General features: G+C 44.7%; 1 protein-coding gene across 5 annotated transcripts in view; it reads left to right on the forward strand.

The window, feature by feature from the left end:
• Window positions 1–25248, forward strand: part of bltp3b (bridge-like lipid transfer protein family member 3B) — a 217589-nt gene that overhangs the window by 140895 nt on the left and 51446 nt on the right. For all 5 annotated transcript variants that reach the window (XR_011934062.1, XM_072471539.1, XM_072471540.1 and 2 more), the window contains 3 exons: window positions 1331–1506; window positions 23663–23829; window positions 24983–25133. Coding sequence is in view for 4 of the 5 variants with exons in the window: in XM_072471539.1 (XP_072327640.1) it covers window positions 1331–1506; window positions 23663–23829; window positions 24983–25133 (494 nt within the window). In the remaining variant the exon portion in view is untranslated. The remainder of the gene's footprint in view (window positions 1–1330; window positions 1507–23662; window positions 23830–24982; window positions 25134–25248) is intronic.

The following is a 25248-nucleotide window of genomic DNA, read 5'->3' on the forward strand; positions in this document are numbered from 1 at the left end:
ATCCCTTAATATTTTGGCTTAACAAAAATGATCTATCTCAGATTTAAAATTAACAACTGATCTAGCTTCAACTGCTGTTTGTGGGAGAGAGTTCCAAACCTTTACCTCTCTTTTGAGTGAAGATATTCTTCCTAACATATCTCCTGAATGGTCCAGCCCGAATGTTTAGAATATGCTCCCGAGTTTTAGAATCTCCAACCAGTGAAATCTTTTATCTACCCTGTCTTTCACTGTTAATATCTTGAATACTTGATCAGATCACCCCTTAACCTTGTAAATTCTAGTGAAAACAGATCTAATTTGAGTAATCTCTCCTCTGAACTCAACCCCTGTAATCATTTTTGCAAACCTACATTGCACTCCCTCCAAGCCAAAATATCCTTCCCAAGTTGCGGTGCCCAGACCTTCCACCTTCCATAAATAATTCAGAATTAATGCTTGCTTCCTAACGCCCATTACCCTTCTGCTCACTGGCGAACACTGGCTCCTGGTTCATTAGCAACACCAACTCCGTCCCTCTTTATGGCCACTGTCCAGGTTGAACTTCCTACGTTTGGCGTCTTAATTGACCCCGAAGTTCCAAATCCCATTCTCTCCCATCAGCAATAACCACCTACTTCCACCTTCACATTGCCCAGCTCATGCTTCATGCTTCAGCTCATGTGTTCCTGTTATTACTGCTACCCAGAACTAGTTCAATGTACTCCCTTGGTTGGCCTTTCATCTTCCAGCCTCTCTAGCCTTGAATAAAGCAAAATATTGTGGATGCTGGAATCTTGAAAAAAACCACAAGAAAATGCTGGAAAATCTCAGGTCTGGTAGCATGTGGAGGGATGCAAATATTTCCTGTGCAGGAGAGCCATCCAGACTTAAACCATTTATTTACTCTATTTATAGATGCTGGAACCTTGGAAAAGAAACACCAAGAAAATTCTGGAAAATCTCAGGCATCTATAAATAGAGTAAATATTTGCATCCCTCCACATGCTGCCAGACCTGCTGAGGTTTTCCAGCATTTTCTAATTTTGTTACTTTTGTACATGTCTTGGTAATTGCTTCAGAAATGGCATTGCCAAGAGTTCTGGCAGGGGCTCTGCCTGCCTTTTAGCAGGGGTAAAGTTGGCATGGGAACATCAAAAGGCGGCGAAAAGATAAACACTTTTTTTCTTTCCTAAACTTTCATATGTTTTTACTTCTATTGCAGCATTTTAAAAATAATCTGTTAAGATTTTTTATTGCGAAAAGAATATAATGTTCTTGCGCTTTTACAAAAGGGACATCTGTAAACCAGCATCTAAATTCTTCACTTTGATTTTCACACACAAATTAGTGGGAAACTGAAGGATCGTACACAACCATCCTTGACTAACTATCCTGTAGTGTGTAAAAATGTGAGGAGAAGCCCATCTCAGATTTCACTGGATACTATATCAGTTGACAGCAGTCTGCTGGAAGAACAGTTCTTAGAGAATGATGGGAATGAAAGCCTCCTTTTGCTGGAAAAGGGTAAGCCGTATTTTATAATTCCGACCTTGTTTCGATTTTTAAAATTGTAGACAAATGTTTTGCAGATATTAAAATATAACCTGCATTTACACTACATGATTAACATTGAAAACTTAGTTAATTGTCATAAAACTTTTGAAATTAATGTATTGCACAATAATGCATAGTGGGAAAGTTGCTGGAATCAATCATTTTGTAAACCCAAAGCTCAGTCCACCATTGTCAGCATGCTTTTTGAAGAATTAGTCATGCTTGACAAACTCTTTGAGGATGTAACCAGCAAGATGGATAATGGGGAACCTGTGGATGTTGTATATCTGTACTTCTAGAAGGCATTTGATAAGGTGCCGCATAAAAAATCTGATCCAGAAGGTGAGATTGCAGGGGATTGGGGAAGAGTACTAGATTGGATTGAGGATTGGCTGACTGACAGAAAGTAGAGGGTCAGGATAAATGGGTCCTTCTCCGACTGGCGAACTGTAGCTAGCTGGTGTCACAGGCATCAGTTCGCGGACCATAACAGTTTACAATCTATATAAATGACCTGCACGCAGGGACAGAGTGTAACACAGCAAGATTTGTGGATGATACTAAAATAGGTGGGAAAGAAGGCACTGAAGAGGAGATTAAGAAGGCGGCACAGTGGTTAGCACTGTTGCGTCTCAGCTCCAGGGTCCCAGGTTTGAATACCGGCTTGGGTCACTGTCTTTGCGTAGTCTGCATGTTCTCCCCGTGTCTGCGTGGGTTTTCTCCGGTTTCCTCCCACGGTCCAAAGATATGCAAGTTAGGTGGATTGGCCATGCTAAATTGCCCTTTTTGTCCAAAAAGGTTAGGTGGGGTTATGGGGATAGGGTGGAGGTGTGGGCTTAAGTAGGGTGCTCTTTCCAAGGGCTGGTGCAGACTTGATGGGCTGAATGACCTCCACCTGCACTGTAAATTCTATGATAAAGATTTTACAGACAGAAAACAGATAGGCTGGGAGAGTGGGCCAAGATTTGGCAGATGGATCTTAATGTGGATAAATGTGGTTATCCATTTTGGCTGAAAAAATAGAAAGACAAATTATTAACTAACTGGAAAACAGGTTCAAAATGAGCCTGGGCAGAGGGATCTGGGTATCTTTGTTCATGAATCGCAGGAAGTTGATATGCAGGCGCAGCATGTAATAAAATAGGCAAATGGAATTTTAACATTTATTGTAAAAGGACTGTAGTATAAAAATGTTGTTGCAATTGTATACGGTGTTGGTGAGATTAGAACAAGAAGTTGCCGATATAGGTTGAGAGGCGATAGATTTAAAGCTGAGATGAGGAGGAACTACTTGCAGAGGGTGGTGAATTTGTGGAACTTTCTGCCCCATAGTGCAGTGGAGTCTGAATCATTAAATGATTTCAAGATGAGAAATAGATATATTTCTGATTTAAAACGGGTTAAAAGGATATGGGGAACAGCCAGGGAGGTGGATCTGAGACCAGGAAGAGATCAGCCATGACCTGATTAAATGGTAGAGCAGGCTCAAAGGGCTGAATGCCAACTTCTGCTCCTAATTCCTTTGTTCCTATATGTAAATATAATGTGCACAGTAATTTTGTCAACAATGTAAATTAATTTATCTATTATCCATTTAAATTGTATTTTTATATTTTGTCACAGCAACTTTCTCTTGTAAATTTGTATTTGTAGATTAATTGAACAGGTACCTGTTAATGGTTTATAATACTTCTATCAGAAGAAGCACTATACATTAGGAATACTTCATTAATACTACAACAAAATAGAAACCTGTTTCTGATCCACCACAAATAAGAATAATTTTATGTTGCTAGTTTCTGTGTGGAATTCATAGTGGATTATTTTCATGCTGGCATAAAAGACCAATGAAAATGTACTGAAAACTTTAACTGACTCAAGTAAAAAAGTGAGAAAGTAAGTTAATGCTTTCCTGTTGCTCAAGTGCAATTTGTAAAGTACGCTATCTGAACCCTGTTCTGTTTGAATAATCCTGACCCAAACTCATTGTGATGTGTTCAAGTTTTATACTTATGACTAAACACTTGTGTGTTTATAGTATTAGGAAAATATGAAAGTTAATTTACAAATAGTGAGTCATGAAACAGGTTTGCATCATATGTAATATTTTTCTCATTTCATAATGATACCAGAATGGAAGGCTGAGAGAAACAGTTTGATATTAAGATTTATATATAACTTTCAAAGTGATATACATAAGATTAAATTTGCAAAATATGACCTGTATTTCATTTGTGAAAGTGAGTTGTGATAAAGCTTGCAGATTCATTGATCAATATTTATTCAAACCATCTGAAATTGTTAACACAAGTAGAGTAGCATGTTGACACTTAAAGGACTTTCAGCAGTTAATTATTTGATGTACTACAGTAACATAGCCCAACTTAATGGACTCAACCCAGTCTTAGAAATTAAAACATCTTGATATTTGCAAATAGCCTCTTACTCCTGAATCATGCAGAGCATTGATTATGCACCATGTGCCAGTTCATTTCCTTTTTCAACTGTGATGTTTTTCACATCATACTTCTCCATTGCAAATTCGCGAAAACCAAGTCTCCAACCTCACTACAAGAGTACGCCATACTAGGCAGACATTAGAATTATATAAATTTAGAGTACCCAATTCATTTTTACCAATTAAGGGACAATTTAGCGTGGCCAATCCCCCTAGTCTGCACTTCTTTTGGGTTGTGGGGGGCAAAACCCACTCAAACACGGGGAGAATGTGCAAACTCCACACGGACAGTGACCCAGAGCGGGGATCGAACCTGGGACCTCAGTGCCATGAGACAGCAGTGCTAACCACTGCACCACTGTGCTGCCCATTCAAGAAACATTTTTTTAAAATGAAAACCATGCCTTCTGTGTTCAATGTTTCAGAGGATAGGGATACTCAATAATATCTTCATAAACCAGACTCTGTTTTTGACCAGATACAGTTAGGGACCAATAACATTTTGTTTAAAGCAGACAAAGTTTGCGATTTAAGAGTCTTACCAAGAGAATGGAGCCACAAGATCCAACAGGATTTGGACAAACAAAAATAAACTTTACTTTAGTAAGGTCTAAAAGATAAAACAATGTAGAGCTATCTTATACTCTTTAACATTCAGGGTCAATATGGCATAATACATGTGAATTCACAAGCAATCTGTGGTTGAATGCACCACAATATACAATACAGAGAAAATTCTTTGAGCTGTATATCTTTGCAAGCAGTCTGGACATCTCGTCTTCAGTTACGTAAACCCACTTGCTGTTTTATCATCATGCCTTTGTAGCTGTTAACCCCTAAAGTCAACATGTACCCTTTTAAGTGTACTAGTCTTCCAGCTGCTTTTGTTGCATTTGTCCCATTTTCAACAGTTAACTTTAGTCTTCCCAGAACTACATTTACCTCTTAAAATATTAGTATGAACTTTAAATTAGATATTTATAATAGTTATTATCAATACCTAATCAATTTATGATGCAATTCTGCAAAGTAGATGAGACAAGATTTCTTGACCAAAGAGTCTCTCTCAATTACTTTTCCCATGTTAGCCGCTATCACTGGCAACAGTCTACACCATGGACTCAGCAGAAAGATACAGGCTTTCCGTGCATTCCTCTGCTACCTGTGTTCATACAAATTTACAGCTTTATGGCAAAACATCATTACGTACAACTCTGATTCTTTGAACTGTTAGAAAGGGTTATTTCCTTTAATTCCATAAGCATACTTGGAAGATTAATGTTATAATTTTCAGTTATGTCTTGGATATTTTCTGAAGTAATGCACTGTTAATTACTCGCATAAGTGGTCCAATATATTCTGGAATGTTCCCATAAGATTCAATATTTAATTTGTACAATAGTTGCATTTGCAACAATTTTCAGCCAGAAATGCCCAGTGGATGATCCATCTCTGCCCCTCCAGAGGTCCCCAGCATCCCGGATCTCAGTCTTCAACCATTTTGATTCAATCCACCTGATATCACGAAACAGCAGAATGCACAGGGTACTGCAAAAGCTATGAGCCCTAATACTCTTGATCATCAGTAAATTGATTCAAGGGGTCATTAACAGCACTATCAAGCAGCACTTGGCAAAAACCTGCTCACTGATGCTTCGTCTGGGTTGCGGCAGGATCACTAAGCTCCTGAAATGAATGAAAAAGAAATGAAATGAAAATCGCTTATTGTCACGAGGCTTCAAATGAAGTTACTGTGAAAAGCCCCTAGTCGCCACATTCCGGCACCTGTTCGGGGAGGCTGGTACGGGAATTGAACCGTGCTGCTGGCCTGCCTTGGTCTGCTTTCAAAGCCAGCGATTTAGCCCTGTGCTAAACAGCCTCTGATCTTATTTCAGCCATGGTTCGAACCTGGACAAAAGAACTGAACTCTAGTGTTGAGAGTGATCCTCCTTGACGTCAAGGCAGCATTTGACCAAGTGTTGTATCAAGGGGCACTTGCAAAACTGGAGTAAATGGTAATCTGAGGGGTAACCCTCCGCTGGTTGGAATCATACCTGGCACCAAGGAAATGGTTGTTGTGGTTGGAGGAAAATCATCTCAGCCTCAGGACGGGAGCAGTAGTTCCTCAGTCCTAGACCCGACCACCTTGAGCTGCTTCATCAATGACCTTCTGCCATCATAAGGTCTGGAGTAGGAATGTTTATTGATGATTGTACATAGTGTTCAGAACCATTCACAACTCCTCAGAAAATGAAGCAAGACCCGGACTATCGAGGCTTGGGCTGACGAATAGCAAATAACATTCATGCCCCACAACTGCCGGGCAATGACAATCTCCTACAAGAGAGGGTCTAATCATTGCCCCTTGGCATCCAATGGCATTGCCATTGCTGAATCTCCCACTATCAACATCCTGGGGATCATTATTGACCAGAAACTGAACTGGACTAGCCGCATAAATACTGTGGCTACCAGGTTTTAAGAACTCTGCTGAAGTTAAATGCAACTGTATCCATGGAGTTTGCACATTCTCCCTGTGTTTGCGTGTGTCTCACCACCACAAACCAAAGATGTGCAGGGTAGGTGAATTGGCCACACTAAATTGCCCCTTAATTGGAAAAAAAATAGAATTGGGTACTCTAAATCTAATGCAAGGGCATCCAAAAACCCAGAAGGGTAACTTTGAACACCAGCTTATAGTGCCATATATTTTAATTTGGTATAATGTGAGAAAAGATATGCAAACCAGTGGGAAACAGCCTAGTCTTGTAAACAATTAGTAAAGAATATTTTTTTTAACTTAAATCAAAACGCACAAAAAACCCACAACAAGAAAAACGATAAATCCACTATAACAGTACACCTAACTGCAATAATACCTATACACACACATTCTTGTTGCCAACTCCCTTATGTTCCTGAACTTTGAGAAATGCCTCTTTTCTCAAGCAACATCTAATATTATATGACTGAGCTAAATCCAGTACAGGGTTACCACCCGCTGCTTATTTCCCAGGTTGGGGAAGACCTTCTTCAGTTCACCGTAGCAATTCTTCTGTTAAGAGATTTTTAAAACAGCAACTTTTAGGAGACCCTCCTTTCTCCAGCGGGATTTGGCTATGATGGTAGCTGCTTCTCTCCTGTACTCAGCTATCCTGCTGTGGTTATACTGTTTCTTCCTTTTGCCTTTTGATATGCTATAAACCTCGGACCAGGCTTTGAGCATATAGGTGTAAATTATATTCTTATACTCTCTACTTTGAACTCACTTCTACAGTTTAAAAAAAAATAAATTCAACTTTTTCCATTTTATACATAATACAAAACACAAAACCAAACAGTTAAGAACCCCCCATTCCCAACTACCATCCCCTATAACCTAACCACACCATTTCCAAACACCTAACAGTGATCAACGGTGTATTTGACTTTCTCGAGGTATAGGAACTCTATCGGATCCCCAACCACACTGAGGCACTGTGCGGAGAAGCTGACCTCCACCCCATCAGCACTCTCCTCCTGGCAACCAACGATGCAAAGGCCAGACATCAGCCCTCACGCTTGTCTGTAGCTCCGGCGAGTCTGACACACAAATATGGCCACTAAGGGACAGCCAGTACATGTATGTGAGTGCTCCAGCAACACTCCAGGAACTCCACACCATCCAGGACAAAGCCCACTTGGTTGCTACCTTTTCCACAAGCATTGAATCCCTCAACCATTGATGAACAGCGACAGTAGTGTGTCCCATCTACAAGATGCAATGCAGGAACTCGCCAAGATTCCTTAGGCAGCACCTTCCAAACCAATGACCACTACCACCTAGAAGGACAAGGACAGCAGATACCTGGGAACTCCACCACCTGGAGCTTCCCCTCCAAGTCACTTACCATCCTGACGTGGAAATATATTGCCATTCCTTCACTGTTGCTGGGTCAAAATCCTGGAATTCCCTAACTAACAGCACTGGGTGTACCTACATCTCGGGGATTGCAGCAGTTCAAGAAACTAGCTCACCGCCACCTTCTCGGGGGCAACTGGGGATGGGCAATAAATGCTGGCCCAGCCAGCGACGCCCACATCCTGTAAATTATTTTTTTAAAGTGTAATGTAAAGCATGTGATCAGAATAATTATCTGTCTTTAATTGTAGTTCTCCAATCCTTCTCAAGAAGGACTGAATAATCTAGTGAGAGGGGGGAAGACTCAAATCATTAGTGTGTTTAATTTTGTGTACAGCAATGACTGTACTAAGTAATAGATGTTGTCTTGAATCCCCCAGATACAGAATCCTCAAGAACAAGACAAATCATAAAACAATTCCATACCAAATCTGTTAATGAGCTTTCATAATTTGCCTAGCTATCTGATTCTGCCTTGCTCTGGGCTTGTATGTGAGTTTCCTCTCGCTAGTCCGGGCTTTGAACCAGAATGGGGCAACAAACCAACTACTTGAGTGCCTTTTTGTCCTTTCTCTGTGTAATCACAGAAAATGGAAGGACTGACCCTTTAAATTCCTGCCTATTCAGTAATTTGCCAGTTGTCTTGTCACTTAAACCTGTTGTAACACAGTTCAAATATGCCAAACAAATATGGTTTACAATTTAATCCCTTCATTATTTAGGCAGCTATTGACACATACATTACATCTCAGCAGTGGATACAAAGAGAATTAAACAATATTACTCTGTTTATCCCAGTGTAGAGGCATAACCTTACTCAATTCTTTTGACCCTGATTTTATTAATTGTTAAGGAAAACGCATTCTTCATGTCACCAGTCATGCATACTGGATGATTTGTTATGGCATGATGAGCATAGCTCCTGGAAACGACAATAGTGTTCCTACCAACATCCAGATGACCCATCTAGGACGTAACTAATAAACCTGAACTTGTTGTTCCATCTCCTTATCTCAAGACTTTCTTGGCCATCTCATTTCACAACATGGGGATGAAAAAAAGCCAACAGGCAAATCTCACGTTGTGCAATTCACATCCTGCACTTTAGCAGAACCTAAATAACACTGTCAGCTAAATTGGAGCCTGGCACATTAAAGCCTAAAGTATGCTGGAAATGAATAACTCTAGTCATTGCACTATTTCTAGCTGTACAAATCCATAAGCTATCTGTTCATAAAAGTAAAATTAAAACATTTTTAAAAAAAACATTTTATTAAGGCATTTATGGTTTTATAACAATAAACAATACAAATGTAAACAAAGTTCAGTGCGTAACCCATCCCTCCATCTCCCAAAAAAATAACCTAACTCTTCCCGACCATCCCCCTCCCCCCCTCTATTGAATCTGCTGACAGTTGTCACCTCCGAACGAACCCAAATTTTGATCCTCTCCGGGTGAACTCAAGTCTAAGAAACCCAGCCATGTCGCTAATCCAAACCCCTGATTTTGGGGGCTTTGAGTCCCTCCACGCTAGCAATATCCATCTCCGGGTTACCAAGGAGGCAAAGGCCAAAACGTCAGCTTCTCTCTCCCTCTGGACACCCTCGTTTTTAGCACCATGAACATGACATCCGCAAATCTCTGCCAGTATCTCCTAAGCTTCGGGCATGCCCAAAACATGGTTTGCAAGTCCTCCCATGCATCTCACGCACCTGTCCTCCACATCAAAGAACTTGCTTATCCGGGCCACTGTCATGTGTGCCTGGTGAACCACCTTGAATTGTACCAGGCTGAGCCTGGCACAATATGAGTATGTGTTGGCTCTGCTCAATGCATCCTCCCACAGCCCCGCCTCTACCTCCCCTCCGAGCTCATCTTCCCATTTACACTTAAGCTCACCTATCTGGGTTTCCTCCCACTCCATAAGTTCTTTATGGATTTCCGAAACCTTCCCCTCTCCTACCCCCGTTCTAGAAACTACCTTGTCCTGTATCCCCCGTGGCGGTAGAAGCAAAAGGTCGAAACCTGCCGTCGAACAAAATCCCTCATCTGCAGATATCGAAAACCTATTCCCTCCCAGCAATTCAAACTCTACCTCCAAATCCTCTAAACATGGAAAGATCCCATCAATAACTAGATCCCCCAGCCTCTCAATCCCTGCTCTCTGCCACCTCTGAAACCCCCCATCCAGCCTCCCCGGGACAAACTGGTGGTTGCCACAAATTGTAGCCCACACCGACACTCCCTCCCTATGCTTCCGCCACTGCCCCCAAACTCTCAGAGCCACCACTACCACTGGGCTTGTGGAGTACCGGGCTGGCGAGAACAGCAGAACCGTTACCAATGCCCTCAAACTTGTGCCCTTACACGAGGCCGCCTCCACCTGCTTAAAATGAAAAATTTAATCATGTGATATTAAATCAAATCTAAACCAAAGTATATATGCAAATGAGAACATATTTTTTCCAATTAAGGGGCAATTTAATGTGGCCACTCCACTACCCTGCACATCTTTGGGTTGTGCAGGTGATACCCACACAGACACGGGGAGAATGTGCAAACTCCACACGGACAGTGACCTGGGATCGGGATCCAACCCGAATCCTCAGCGCTGTGAGACAACAGTGCTAACCACAATGCCACCATGCTGCCTTTGAGAATATCTTACAGTGCACTTACCCCTTGGATTGTTGATCTCAAGAAACCATCTGCTGTTTATGAAAAGTAGGGCCACTTTGTCTTGATGGCAAATGAGCTGGGTGAGTCTCTCATTGTTCCAATTTACAGTGGGCCCTGAGCTGCAGACTTGTTTTGACTTTAATCATCATCTTTAATGTCCATTGTCTAAGACTTCAAGCCTGTGCTGCAAAATCACAACTAATTTCCAAATCATTTCAGTGAAGAAGAAAATAACACGACTGATTCTTGAGGTCTATGATTTAATCTTTATATCACAGACAACATTTTCAACTAAAATAGAAAGAACAATAGTACACGAGTGATGAGAGTTTATTTGACACAGTGGTATCACTATCTTTTCCTTGCATGTTTAGACTTGCAAAAGGCAGGGGCTTCATCAAATGGCCCTTAATTGCCAACTGATACCTAAACAAGAAAATATTCAAGTTGATCACACCACTACAGCTAATCAATATCATGTTTTCAGGCGATGCACACTTCCAAATTGCAGTATTGGAATACCATCAGAAATTTCTTGGGTTAAAGAGACAAAGTTGCAGCAAGCACTCTGACTCCAGCAGTTTTATTCAGTGCCTGGTCATTGTTAGAGGATATTTCCGCATGCACATCTCCACCCATATCAGTATATGGATTAGTTCACTTGCAATGCAACATGTAGCTATGGTAAACAAAGGACAGATTATTTCATAGTTCAAGTGGAAGGTTAGGACGTTTACTGGACTTGAAGGCAGATAGACCAATTTGCTTCAACTGGACAGCCATCAGCTTCCATGTTTCTGCTCTAAGGCAGAGGGTGCGTTTTGGATGTTGTTTCCTTTTCCTGCATGTAATTCCTCTGCATGATCCCATGGATAGATGAAGAGGCATGAGTTTTAAAAAATATATTTTTTATTCTCCTTTTTCACATTTTCTCCCAAATTTACACCCACCAACAAGAAACAATAATCAGTAACAAATATGTCAATCCCCATATCAATAACAACGATCCCATCCTCCCACCAAACCCCAAACATTAGCTTGCATGTTCACACAAACAAATGACAAAAAGAAATTCGGGATCACCCATAGTCGTCATTAACACACACAGTCCCCCACCCCCCAACCCTCCCACCCACACGCCCCAACTAATGTTCCATGTTATCTAGTTCTTGAAAGTGCATAATGAATAATGCCCATGAATTGTAGAACCCCTCCATCCTTCCCCCTCAATTCAAACTTAACCTTCTCAAAAGTCAAGAATTGCCACGCCAGGGCACAGGGTGGAGAGGTTGCTCTCCAACCTATCAGGATCCGACTTCTGGCGATCAACGAGGCGAAGGCTACAACATCTGCCTCCGCACCCGTTTCCAACCCTGGCTGGTCCGACACCCCGAATATGGCCTCCCGGGGGCCTGGGTCCAGTTTCACGTGCGCCACTTTAGAAATTACCCTTAAAAACCTCCTTCCAGTAATCCTCTAGCTTTGGACAGGACCAAAACATATGAACGTGATTTGCGCCCCCCCCCTCCCCGGCAACGTTCACACACATCTTCTACTCCTTCAAGAATCGGCTCATCCTCGCCCTCGTGAGGTGTGCTCTGTATACCACCTTCAGCTGTATCAGCCCCAACCTCGCGCGCGAGGTAGAGGCATTCACTCTCCGGACACCTCACACCAGAACCCCTCCTCCATATCCTCTCCCAACTCTTCCTCCCACTTTGCTTTGATCCCTTCCAGTTGTGCCTTCTCCTCTTCCAAAATAGCTCCGTATACCGCTGACACTACCCCCCCTTCTCCAGTCCCGCTGTCGTCAGCACCTCCTCCAGCAATGTGGAGGCCGGCTCCACCGGGAAGCTCTATATCTCCTTTCTGGCAAAATTTCAAACCTGCATGTATTTAAACATTTCTCCCTGCTCCAGCCCATACTTCGCTGACGAGGCATGAGTTTATAGAGCAAATACTACACTGCCCTCCCCATACTCTGATTCTCTGAAATTTTGGTAAGAAGCATTGCATTGGATCCATCGCATTGCAAGGGGGATCAACTTGCATAGAAGAAGGGGGTACATGTGGCATCCAAATCCTGATGTTCTGGCTGATGATTTGTTTGTTCAAAGGTAAAGGCAGTTTTCAGGTGGTTGAAATAACGTTTCATTCCCAAAGTATCCATTAATAGTGCTGTGAACACAAAAAGAGAAATGTTTATACAGCAGTGTTCTACTAATTGGCTTAGTACTATCTTGTCAAATCTGCATATCACTAGCAATTGTTGGAACAGGAGGCTGTAACACTGACAAATTCAGGTCACATTGCTATTTTAGGCTTTGATGACCTATTTGCATTTAGCTTGTTAGCAACTTCTCACTTGGTGTTCTATTTTATGCAAGCTGGGCAAATTATGCCCAGTTAGGCTGTCACTAGTTCCCAATTGGGACGTTAATGTGGTTTTTCAAGCTATTGTAACCATTATCCCAATCTTGTTGAACAAGTATATTTTAAGTTCCTTTTTTAAAAAACTTCACTCTTAGATTATTCATGAATGCAGTCAACCTATATTATAGGACAGTAATGGACTAAGTTAGGAGGAGGCTTATGACATGGTTACAAATTGTTTTGGAGGCAGAGAGTGGGGATAAAGGTTAGGTACTCTGAATGGTGAAATGAGACAAATGATTTTGCCCAAGAATCTAATGGAACCTCTGCTTTTCACTATATATATATATATATATATATATATATATATATTAACGACTTGGATGAAGGAATGGAGAGTTCTTTCCTAAGTTTGCAGATGATGCTAAGTTAGGAGGGACAGTAAGTAGTGCAGCATCAGGAAGTTGCAAAGGGACAATATCAATTTGTATTTATATAACGCCTTTAACTAAAAAGGTCCCATGATGTTTCACAGGGACTTTATTAAAAAAATATTAAACCGAGCCACATAAGGTATTTGCTCAGATGACTAAAGGTTTGGCCAAAGAGGTAGGTTATAATAATTCTCTGAAACAATGTAGATAAGCAGATAGGTGTTGGGAGGATAGACCAGAGCTTGGGGGGCCCAGGTGACTGAAGGCATGACCATCAATGATGGAGTGATTTAAAATTGTGGGTGCTCAAGCCCAAAATTAGAGGAGGGCATATATCGGAGGGTTCTGGCAATGGAAAAGATTACTGCAATAGGGAGGTGTAAGGCCAAAAAGCGATTTGAAAACGAGGATGATAATTTTTAAATTGAGACTTTTTTTGATTGGGAGCTAATGGTAAGGCAGCCAGCACATGGCTGATAGAGGAATAGGATTTTGTGTGAGCTAAGATATGGGCTACTGAATTTTGGGCATATGACAGATTAAGTTGGTGGGAAAATGTTATGGCAAGTGGAGTTCACTGTGGGCAAGCTTTCAGACACAAATCAGATTATTTTCCAAACAGTAAGAAACTAAGGACTGTAGAGCAGTAAAGAGATTTGGGAGTTCAAGTGCACACCATGAAAAGCCAGTAAACAGATGCAGAAAGTCATTTGAAAAGCACATGGAACTTTTGGCCTTTATCTGGTGGCTGGAATACAGAGGGGAGTAAGCTGTGCCTTGGTCAGACCCATCTGGGCACTGCATACATTTTATTAATATTACATCTCAAAAAAGATATCTTGACCTTGTTGAGGGGGTGTAGTACAGATTCATAACAATGACAAGGAGCTTTTCGTGTCAAGTTATGAGGACCTTTACTTTTATTTCTTTAAGTACATGGGATTGGGTGGTTGGTTCAAGGATTTTTAAATGTGAAAAGGTTTTAATTTGTATAAGTACAGAGAAATTGTTCCTTTGGTGGGGGAATTGACAACAAGGGAACATAAGAGCCAAGCCAGACAGAAGCTATAACAGGAATTATGTTTCACAGCAGTAGAAATTTGGAACTCTCTTCCACCTCTTTCAATTCCTCTACTGCCTTTTGAGTTGTCAGAGTGCATGTAGGTTTGGATGCACCATAAAATCTTCGAACTTAGCATGGATAATACCAAAGCTATTGCTCTCCATACTGGTTTGCAAACTCTCCATCCTTTTCAACCTTGATTCAACCTCCAACTCTGTATCCCATCCATTCCAGAGACTCCTTAATCTTAACATTGCCTCTTTCCACCCTGTGTCAGCCCATCTGTTGGTGAAACACTCATTCATGTCTTCATCATTTCTAGACTTAACTGTTCAAATGTTGTCCTGGACACCCTCCCATATGCTCCATGAATATAAATTCAACAGCAGCCACTTGTATTAATATGGTGCCTTTAACAATTTCACAAGGCACTTCTCAGCAGCAATCTAAATCAAAATTTGACAAGGTTACACATAAGATATTAGGGTAGATGACCAAAAGCTTGGTTGAAAGGGTAAGTTTTAAGGAGCATCTTAAAGGAAGAAAGCGAGGTAGAGCAGCAGAGAGATTTGGATTCCAGAGCTTGGATCGTGGCACAGTCACCATTGGTGGAACAATTGAACTCTGTGATGCTCAAGAGATCAGAATTTGAGCTGCGCAGATATCTTGGAGGGTTGTGGGGTTGAATTAGATTAAAGATAGGGAGAGCTGAGGCCAGAGAGGGAGTTCAAAGCAAAGACAAGAATTTTAAAATCAAGGCATTGCTTTTTTAAAAAAATGTTTATTCAAATTTTCCAACAGAATTTTTAGCAAAACCCCCCCCCCCAATAACAAAAAGAAAGAAACACAAACCCAACAGTCAAAAATTATACAAAACTTATACATTGGGTTTCCCCATATACAGTAACCCCCCCCCCCCATATGACATTTAAAGGTACTCATAGGGAAGCCCCCCCCCCCCCCGAATGAGAGACCCTCCCCCACCCTTGGGTTGCTGCTGCTGACCTCCTCCTAACGCTCCGCGAGATAGTCTAGGAATGGTTGCCACTGCCTGAGGAACCCCTGCACAGACCCTCGTAAGGCAGACTTTATCCTCTCCAGCTTAATGAACCCTGCCATGTCATTTATCCAGGCTTCCACATTGGGGGGCTTCGCGTCCTTCCATAATAGCAAGATCCTCCGCCGGGCTACCAGGGACGCAAAGGGCAGGATACCGGCCTCTTTCGCCTCCTGCACTCCCGGCTCGTCCGTTACCCCAAATAGTGCCAACCCCCAACTCGGCTTGACCTGGACTTTCACCACCTTGGACATAGTCCTCGCGAAACCCCTCCAGAACCCATCCAGTGCCGGGCACGACCAGAACATGTGGACGTGATTCGCCGGGCTTCCTGAGCACCTCCCACATCTGTCCTCCACCCCAAAGAACCTACTCAACCTCGCCCCTGTCATATGCGCTCTGTGAGTAACCTTGAATTGTATTAGGCTGAGCCTGGCGCAAGAGGAGGAAGAATTAACCCGACTCAGGGCATCAGTCCACAGACCCTCATCTATCTCCTCCCCAAGCTCCTCCTCCCACTTGCCCTTTAACTCCTCTACCGAGGCCTCCTCGTCTTTCAGCTCCTGGTAGATCGCCGAGACCCTGCCTTCCCCAACCCATACACCCGAAATCACCCTGTCCTGAATCCCCTGTGCCAGGAGCAGAGGGAATTCCCTCACCTGCCGTCTCACAAACGCCCTCACACTTGCATATACCTGAAAGCATTTCCCGGGGGTAACCCAAACTTCCCCTCCAGCGCCCCTAGGCTCGCAAACGTCCCATCTATAAACAGGTCCCCCATTCTTCTAATCCCTGCCCGATGCCAGCTCTGAAACCCCCCATCCATCCTTCCCAGGCCGAACCGATGGTTCTCCCTAATCGGGGACCAAACCGAGGCTCCCACCTCGCCCATGTGTCGTCTTCACCGCCCCCAGATCTTCAACGTCGCCGCCACCACCGGACTCGTGGTGTACCTTGTCGGCGAGAGCGGCAGCGGTGCCGTCGCCAGCGCCCTCAGGCTCGTGCCCACACAGGACGCCATCTCTAACCCCTTCCACGCCGCCCCCTGTCCCTCCATTACCCACTTACGGATCATCGCCACGTTGGCAGCCCAATAATAGCCGCACAAATTTGGCAGCGCCAGCCCTCCCTGTCCCTACTATGCTCCAGAAACACCCTCTTTACCCTCTGGGTCTTACTTGCCCACACGAAACCTATGATGCTCCTACCTACCCATTTGAAAAAGGCCTTGGGAATCATAATGGGAAGGCACTGGAACACAAAGAGAAACCTCGGGAGGACCGTCATTTTAACCGACTGTTCCCTGCCCGCTAGCGAGAGTGGCAGCACATCCCATCTTTTGAAATCCTCCTCCATCTGCTCCACCAACCGTGTCAAATTGAGCTTGTGCAGGGCCCCCCAACTCCCAGCCACTTCGATCCCTATGTACCGAAAGCTCCTTTCCGCCCTCTTCAACGGTAGGTCGTCTATCCCCTTTCCCTGGTCCCCTGGATGCACCACAAAGAGCTGACTTTTCCCTACATTGAGCTTATACCCCGAGAAGTCCCCAAACTCCCGTAGGATCCGCATGACCTCCACCATCCCCTCCACTGGATCTGCCACATACAGCAACAGGTCGTCCGCATACAGCGACACCCGATGTTCCTCTCCCCCTCGGACCAGTCCCCTCCATTTCCTGGACTCCTTTAGTGCCATGGCCAGAGGCTCAATTGCAAATGCAAACAACAAGGGGGACAGGGGGCATCCCTGCCTCGTCCCTCGGTACAGCCGAAAGTACTCCAACCTCCGCCGATTCGTAGCCACACTCGCCACCGGGGTTCTATATAGCAACCTGACCCAGCTGATGAACTCCTCTCCGAACCCAAACCTCTGCAGCACTTCCCAAAGATACACCCACTCCACCCGGTCGAAGGCCTTCTCCGCGTCCATAGCTGCCACTACCTCCGCTTCTCCGTCCACCGAGGGCATCATAATCACATTGAGGAGCCTCCGCACATTAGTGTTTAGCTGCCTGCCCTTTACAAATCCCGTCTGGTCCTCATGAATCACCCCCGGGACACAGTCCTCAATTCTCGTAGCCAGCACTTTTGCCAGCAACTTAGCATCCACATTGAGGAGCGAGATCGGTCTATGCGACCCACATTGCAGTGGGTCCTTGTCCCGCTTCAGGATCAGAGAGATCAGCGCCCCGGACATTGTCGGGAGCAAGGTCCCCCCCCTCCCTTGCCTGATTGAAAGTCCTCACTAGCAAGGGGCCTAGCAGGTCCAAGTATTTCCTGTAAAACTCGACCGGGAACCCATCTGGCCCCGGGGCCTTCCCCGCCTGCATGCTCCCCAATCCTTTAACCAGCTCCTCCAGCCCAATTGGCGCCCCTAAACCAGCCACCTCCTGCTCCTCCACCCTCGGGAAGCTCAGCTGATCCAAAAATCGTTGCATTCCCTCTTCCCCCGTTGGGGGCTGAGATCTGTACAGATCCCCATAGAAGTCCCTAAATATCTTGTTTATTCTCTCCGCACTGTGTTCCCCCCGCTGTCCTTAACTCCACCTATCTCCCTCACTGCCTCCCTCTTAAGCTGGTGTGCCAGCATCCGGCTTGCCTTCTCCCCATACTCATACGTCGCCCCCTGCGCTCTCCTCCACTGTGCCTCTGCTTTCCCTGTGGTCAACAGGTCAAACTCCGTCTGGAGGTTCCGCCGCTCCCTGAGTAGTCCCTCCTTGGGGGCCTCTGCATATCTCCTGTCCACCCTTAAGATCTCCCCCACCAACCTCTCCCTCTCCCGGCCCTCTCTCTTCTCCCTGTGGGCCCTGATGGAGATTAACTCTCCCCTGACCACCGCCTTCAGGGCCTCCCAGACCACCCCTACCTGCACCACCCCGTTATCGTTGGCCTCCAAATATCTTTCAATGCACCCCCGCACCCACCCGCACACCACCTCATCCGCCAATAATCCCACAACAAGACGCCACAGCGGGCGCTGCTCCCTCTCCTCTCCTCACTCCAGCTCCACCCAGTGCGGGGCGTGGTCTGAGATGGCTATGGCCGAATACTCCGTTCCCTCCACTTTCGGGACTAGCGCCCTACTCAAAATAAAAAAATCTATCCGGGAGTGGGCTCTATGTACGTGGGAAAAGGATGAAAATTCTCTGGCCAAAAGCCTGACAAACCTTCATGGATCCACTCCCCCATCTGGTCCATAAACCCCCTAAGCACCTTGGCCGCAGCCGGCCTCTTACCCGTCTTGGACCTAGAGCGATCCAGTGCTGGGTCCAGCACCGTGTTGAAATCCCCCCCCATCATCAAGCTTCCGATCTCCAGGTCCGGAATCCGACCCAACATGCGTTTCATAAATCCGGCATCATCCCAGTTCGGGGCATATACATTTACCAGTACCACCCGCGCCCCCTGCAACCTACCGCTCACCATCACATAATCAACCTCCATTATCCACTACAATATTCATTGCCTCAAACGACACGTGCTTCCCCACCAGTATTGCAACCCCTCTGTTCATCGCATCCAGCCCTGAATGGAATACCTGTCCTACCCATCCCTTTCTCAGCCTGATCTGATCTGCGACCTTCAAATGTGTCTCCTGGAGCATAACCACGTCTGCCTTCAGTCCCTTTAAGTGCGCGAACACCCGGGCCCTCTTGACCGGCCTGTTCAGGCCCCTCACATTCCAAGTTATCAGCCAGATTGGGGGCTGCCCCCCCCCCCCACTCCCTGCCGACTAGCCATCTCCTTTTCTAGGCCAGCCATGTGCCCGCGCCTCCCGCACCCTCCAGTCCCCCAGACGGTGGACCCCCGCCCCGACCACCTCTCCTACTTCCAGCTCCCCTTTGGTCAATGCAGCAGCAACCCTATACCCCCCCCCACTCTTCCCCCGCCAGATCCACATCTAGCCCTTTTGCTCACCCCATAACACTCCCGTAAGTCAGCTGACTCCTGCTGACCCCGGCGCCTCCTGCAATTCCATCGACCCCCCCTCCCCCAGTGTGAGAATCCCCCCCCCCCGGCATTCAGTGTGCACTCCTCTCCAGCACCGCCCATCCCCGTCCTTCCCTAGCGCGGGAAAAAGCCCGCGCTTTCCTGAGCCGGCCCCGCCCCCTCTGGCGCAGCTCTTTTTGCGGCCTTACTCCAATTCCCCAACCCCGGGCTTCCACTCGCCCTCTTCCTTCGTGGGGGTCTGCCCTCCAACACCGACGCCCACACTCTCCCACAGTCTCCCCATCAAATCCCTTCACCCATCCCCATCCAGCGCCCAAACCAGAGGAACCATCCCTAAACGTAATAAACACCATATACACAGTGAACATCCCCCCCACAACAAACCCTCAATTTGAGTCCAACTTTTCAGTCCGTATAAAACTCCATGCCTCATCAGGCGTTTCGAAATAGTGGTGCCGATCCTGGAATGTGACCCACAATCACGCTGGCTGCAGTATACCGAACTTCACCCTCTTCCAATGGAGCACCGCCTTGGCCCGATTGAACCCAGCTCTCTTCTTAGCCACCTCTGCACTCCAATCCTGGTAGATTTGAATCTCCGTGTTCTCCCACCTGCTGCTCCGCTCTTTCTTGGCCCATCTCAGGACACACTCTCTCCATAAAGCGGTGAAACCTCACCACTACAGCCCTTGGCGGCTCGTTGGCCTTGGGTCTCCTCGCTAGGACCCGGTGAGCCCCATCTAACTCCAGGGGCCTCGGGAAGGCTCCCGCGCCCATCAGCGAATTGACCATCGTGCTCACATGTGCCCCAGCATCGGGCCCCTCCACTCCTTCAGGGAGACCCAGAATCCAAAGCTTCTTCCTCCTCGACCTATTCTCCAGGTCCTCAAATCCCTCCGCCCACCTCTTGTACAGCGCCTCGTGTGCCTCCACCTTCACCGCCAGGCCCAAGATCTCGTCCTCATTCTCCGAGGCTTTTTGCCGCACCTCCCGGATCGCCGCCCCTTGGGCCTTCTGGGTCTCCACTAGCTTCTCAATCGCCGCCTTCATTGGCGCCAGCATTTCGGTTTTCAGCTCCTCAAAGCAGCGTTTAAGAAACCCCTGCAGCTCCTGCGACCACTGCGCCCATGCTGCTTGGTCTCCACCCGCCGCCATCTTGTTTTTCCTCCCTCGCACTTTACGCTGCTCCAAGATCACTTTTTTCACCGCTCCACTCCTGGTCCAATCCATATAATGTCGGGGGGACCTTGCTGTCACCTTCCCACACTGGAAGCTGTCGAACAATTGCCGTTGGGGGCCCCTCTAGAGAGCCCAAAAGTCCGTTCCCAGCGGGAGCTGCCGAACGTGCGACCTACCTAGGCATAGCCGCAACCGGAACAAAATCAAGGCATTGCTTAACCGGGAGCCAGTGTGGGCCAGTGAACACACTGAATGTCAGTGATCGGGATTTGGCGTAACACAACAGCAGAGATTTGGATGGTCTGAAGGTTACGGAAGGTAGATAACAAGAGGCCAACTAGGAGTGCATTGGAATACTCCAGGTGAGAAGCCACAAAAGGTTGGATGAGGGTTTCATCAGCGGATAAGCTGAGGCAGGGGTGATATGGAGGTGAAAATAAATTGTCTCCGTGTATGTTCAGTCCAGCCATGGTTCACGGCCCCCAATGGCGCAGGATGAGATTTTTGGGAAAGTCCTGGAACCAACTCTCAGGCTTCATAATACCCGATTTCCTCACTGGAAGAATGCGCAAACTCCACACGGATAGCGACCCGGGGCTGGGACCGAACCCAGGTCCCCGGTGCTGTGAGGCAGCAGCGGCAACCACTGCACCACCGTGCCGCCCCCATCTGCTGTTACATTTCATTTGTGCATTGTGTGTGTGTGTGTGTGTGTGTGTGTCCCAACATTCATACTTGCAAAATTCAGATGGGATAACATCAGGAAAAAGTTTGGAAAGCACTGATTTCAGTGACATGGTTGTGCATCAACCGAGGAAATATCGTGCTAGCATAAGTTATAGCATAAGGGCTAGCATAAGTTAGCCCCTTGGGTTACTGCACAAAATAATTTCAATGGCCTATGAACTTGACACAAAACACAGATGGAACATTGATCTCAATGGTGAAACAATATTTGGTTGGAAACTTATCTCAGGGCTAAACATGCCAACAAGTTTGTAAACAGTCTGGTTTGAGAAGGATGGAGGTGGTGACTAGTGAACAGAGTTTATAGAGGGGACCAAAGGCAATGGCTTGTATTTCTAATATTTAGTTGGAAGAATTTTATCCCCATCTATTATTAGGTGTTGGGCAAGCAGTTTTATCACTCTGTGACCATGGACAAGTTCGGACAGCTGTTGGTGAAGGAGAACTGGGTGTCGTCAGCATACATGTGAAGATTGACACTGTATTTTTAGATGATGTAGCAGAAGATGGATGAGAAATAGGACAGGATAAGGATAAATCCTTGCGGGACAGCATGGTAACCGTGTTGGGATGGTGATAGAAGCTGATTATCTGGCTATGATTAGATAGGTAAATAATGCGAGTACAGTTCCACCCAGCTGGATGACGGTGGAGATGGTTGGAGAATGAGATAGTCAGCAATGCCAAAGCCAGAAGGTTGAGGAAGGATCGTTTAGTCAGTTACATAGGCTATAATCTGTGACTTTGCTAAGGGATATTTGGGACTGTGGCTGGGATGAAAACTTGAACTTTGTTGCCCATATCATGCCTGCTTCATCTATCGCCCTGTGCTCATAGACTGGCTTCCAGTTCTCATGATCTCAGATTTTAAAATTGTCATTCTTATTTTAAATCTCGTTTTGGCCTTGTCCCACCCAATCCCTGTAATTTCCTCCCAATCTGTCCCTCTGACTTTGGTCTGTTGGGCATCTTCCTGCCTTTTAGCTCACCATTGGCAAATACGCATTCAGTCACTTAGGCCCTAAATAGGAGATTCCTCTCTAAATCACTTTACTTCTGCTTCGTTTTCATCCTCCTTAGAAACCTCCTCTTAATTTTTGTGGTTTCTCTTGTTTCTTTATGGAGATCTCTGCTGACTGAAAAAAGTGCAATTTACCTGCAACTGCACTTCCTGACAAGAGAATTTCAGAAAACTCCCAATATGTGATTTTCCATCCATTGATTTTAAGAAACAAAACATTTTCTCTGATGCTTTAAAACAATTTTACATAAAGGAACATGTAGGTATTGGCTGATGAACAGGGTTGGTAACTGGAAATGCAAAAGGATTGCAGATTGGCCAAGATGGTTGTGGGGAGCAGATAAAGAGGCTAGTTTCAGTCCCCTTTACTTGGGCCTCTGAGGCCCTCTTTCCCAACAACAATGTCCTACCACATCCCAGAAACGTCTCACGTGGCAAGGCCACTGCCCCCAAACCCCCATCCTTACATAAACTACAAAACCTGTTCGCAAGTCGAGCTGAATCCCCTCCTTATTGCAACAAACCCTGAGACTGCACTCCAGGGTTTACTGTCCCAGCATTATACCTAGATCCTATGACTTTCTTCTTCAATTATTGCAATATAGTGATACTGAATCCCAGGGCCTGTGTTTCTAGAACTCGCAATGATTCCTGATCTGCTGAACCCCAAACTCCTGTTCTACTACTTTCAGGCGCCACACCCTTTCCCCATAATACCTGGGCCTCTCAACTGTAGTCTGAATTTCTGGTAACTCTTGGCATAATACCCTGTTACTTTTAAACCTCAGATTCACTATGAGCAATGCCAGGGGAGATTTGCAAACATATATCTGCCAATGAGAAAAATCAACCTGATTCTGATGTTTAAATAAACTGTAATGTTCAGGGGCTTCGTTCTCATGTTTCTGTATGCTGCTTGATTTTTACTGTTCACTTTAGCTGCCTTCATTAGACAACAGCACAATTTTGAAGAATTAAGGTCAATTAACTTATGCAATGTGCTTAGTTATACAACGATACATAACAGGCATTATTAAAAAAAACAAATCATGGCTGTGATGTAATTTGATGTAATTTTGTAAATGGATCTTAACGTTAAAAAGTGAATGTTTAAATAAATGTTTACATACACTTAGAGTAGCCGTAAATCTTGTCAAGTTAAAACTTTCTTTTTGCATATCAAAACTTTCAGTGAATATGTGCCTACTTGTTTGAAGGTATTTCAGTTTAATTGAAACAAAGACTATGTTTACATCTTCTCAGATGCTTACATTGATGATGCCTCAGTCATTAGTCTTAAAGAAGCTTCTATTGATCAGAGTCCAGCAGAAAGTGCTAATCGGGCATTTGGGACTGAGGATTGTGGGAGAGTGTCACCAGATGTCTACAGCGCTGGATCTCAAAGTGTGGAAGAGTCCCCTGGAGATTTGGTAAACATGGGCAACCTTCTGATTTTGCCACATTTTTATTGTAGATAGTTTTGTTAGCAGTTAAATGTTAAGATGTCAGGAACAAATACAAGCGAGTCAAAATAAACTTTCTATCATTCTTGTGGGTATTTAAGTGGTTTATTTTTCTCTGAGATGCAACACAGCTGGAAGTATTTTTAACTGGCCTGTCATGTCATCTTGTACTTTCTGAACCATGGCCTCCATTTCACTGTGACTTTCTATTTTATAACTTGCCTCTCCTCTTCCTTTCCTATGTTTGCCTTTTTCAGCTTGCCTCATCAATCCATCTGTGCCCAAACATATGCCAAATTAATTGAGTGTAACCCTGAACTAGCCTCTTCATAAAATCACTTTACACATACCTCTTCTGTAGTCATGTCTCGCTCTGCTCAAGCAAGTTTATCATGTACTCACACTCTCTCTCTTCTCTCTTCTCTATGAACAGTAAAAATCTCCCCACCCCCTGCCCAAACACATATTTCCCAGCCAGGAATTTTTGCAGGCAGTCTAATCCTGGTCATCTACATATGCAGCACTTCAACTGACCCCTAGTGTATTTATAAGAACGCTCTGGATGATCATGTCTTTGTTTTATATTTTATTGCTATTTTCAATTCTGAAGATCTGGAATTCAAGCCATGTAGCTTAATTAAAATATCATGGAGACACCACAGTTGTTGCAGTATAAAATCAGCAAGTTCCAAATAACAATTTGAATATATTCAGATATTTATTTGCAATCCGAACTTGATGATTGTAGCTGAACTTCTCTATGATTAACTTCAACTGACGACTTCTGATTAAATGCTTTTTATTATATTTTGCAATAAAGCAAACCAAACTAGAATCACATACAAGTACAGCGCTGGGGAAAATCAAGATATTTTAAACCAATTGGATTGTGCACTTTTTAAACGGGAACAGTTTAGCAAAATGATTCTCCCACAAAGTGCATCAATTTCCTTCCATAATACTTCCTAAACTGCAATAACATTATTAACACCCATCCAGCTACATATCCAATCGCTGCAAAATCATTGGACATTCTGTCAAAAACTTAATTGGTGTTTGGATGCCAGTGAGAGGGGTTCTGTGCATTATTCTAAGCTTTATAACATTTTTCTTTTGACAGGTGTCAGTGATGATTTTCAACGTGTTCCGTATTAATTGTGCAATTGATGTGAAGGGTGAGGATACAGCAGTATGTCTCCAAGTAAATCAAGTCATACCAAAGCAGCTTGGAAATGTCAGTTTTCGGCAGTACATTAGCAACCATAGCATGGGTATGTACCCAGATTTCTTTCTGATTCAAATCTTAAACTTAAATTGATCTCCTATTTCAGGAAACATTGAATTGAAATATGTAATATTTTAAAATGCTCAAAATGATTAAAAATA

Source organism: Scyliorhinus torazame, chromosome 13 (genome assembly GCF_047496885.1).
Source record: "Scyliorhinus torazame isolate Kashiwa2021f chromosome 13, sScyTor2.1, whole genome shotgun sequence".
Taxonomy (NCBI): domain Eukaryota; kingdom Metazoa; phylum Chordata; class Chondrichthyes; order Carcharhiniformes; family Scyliorhinidae; genus Scyliorhinus; species Scyliorhinus torazame.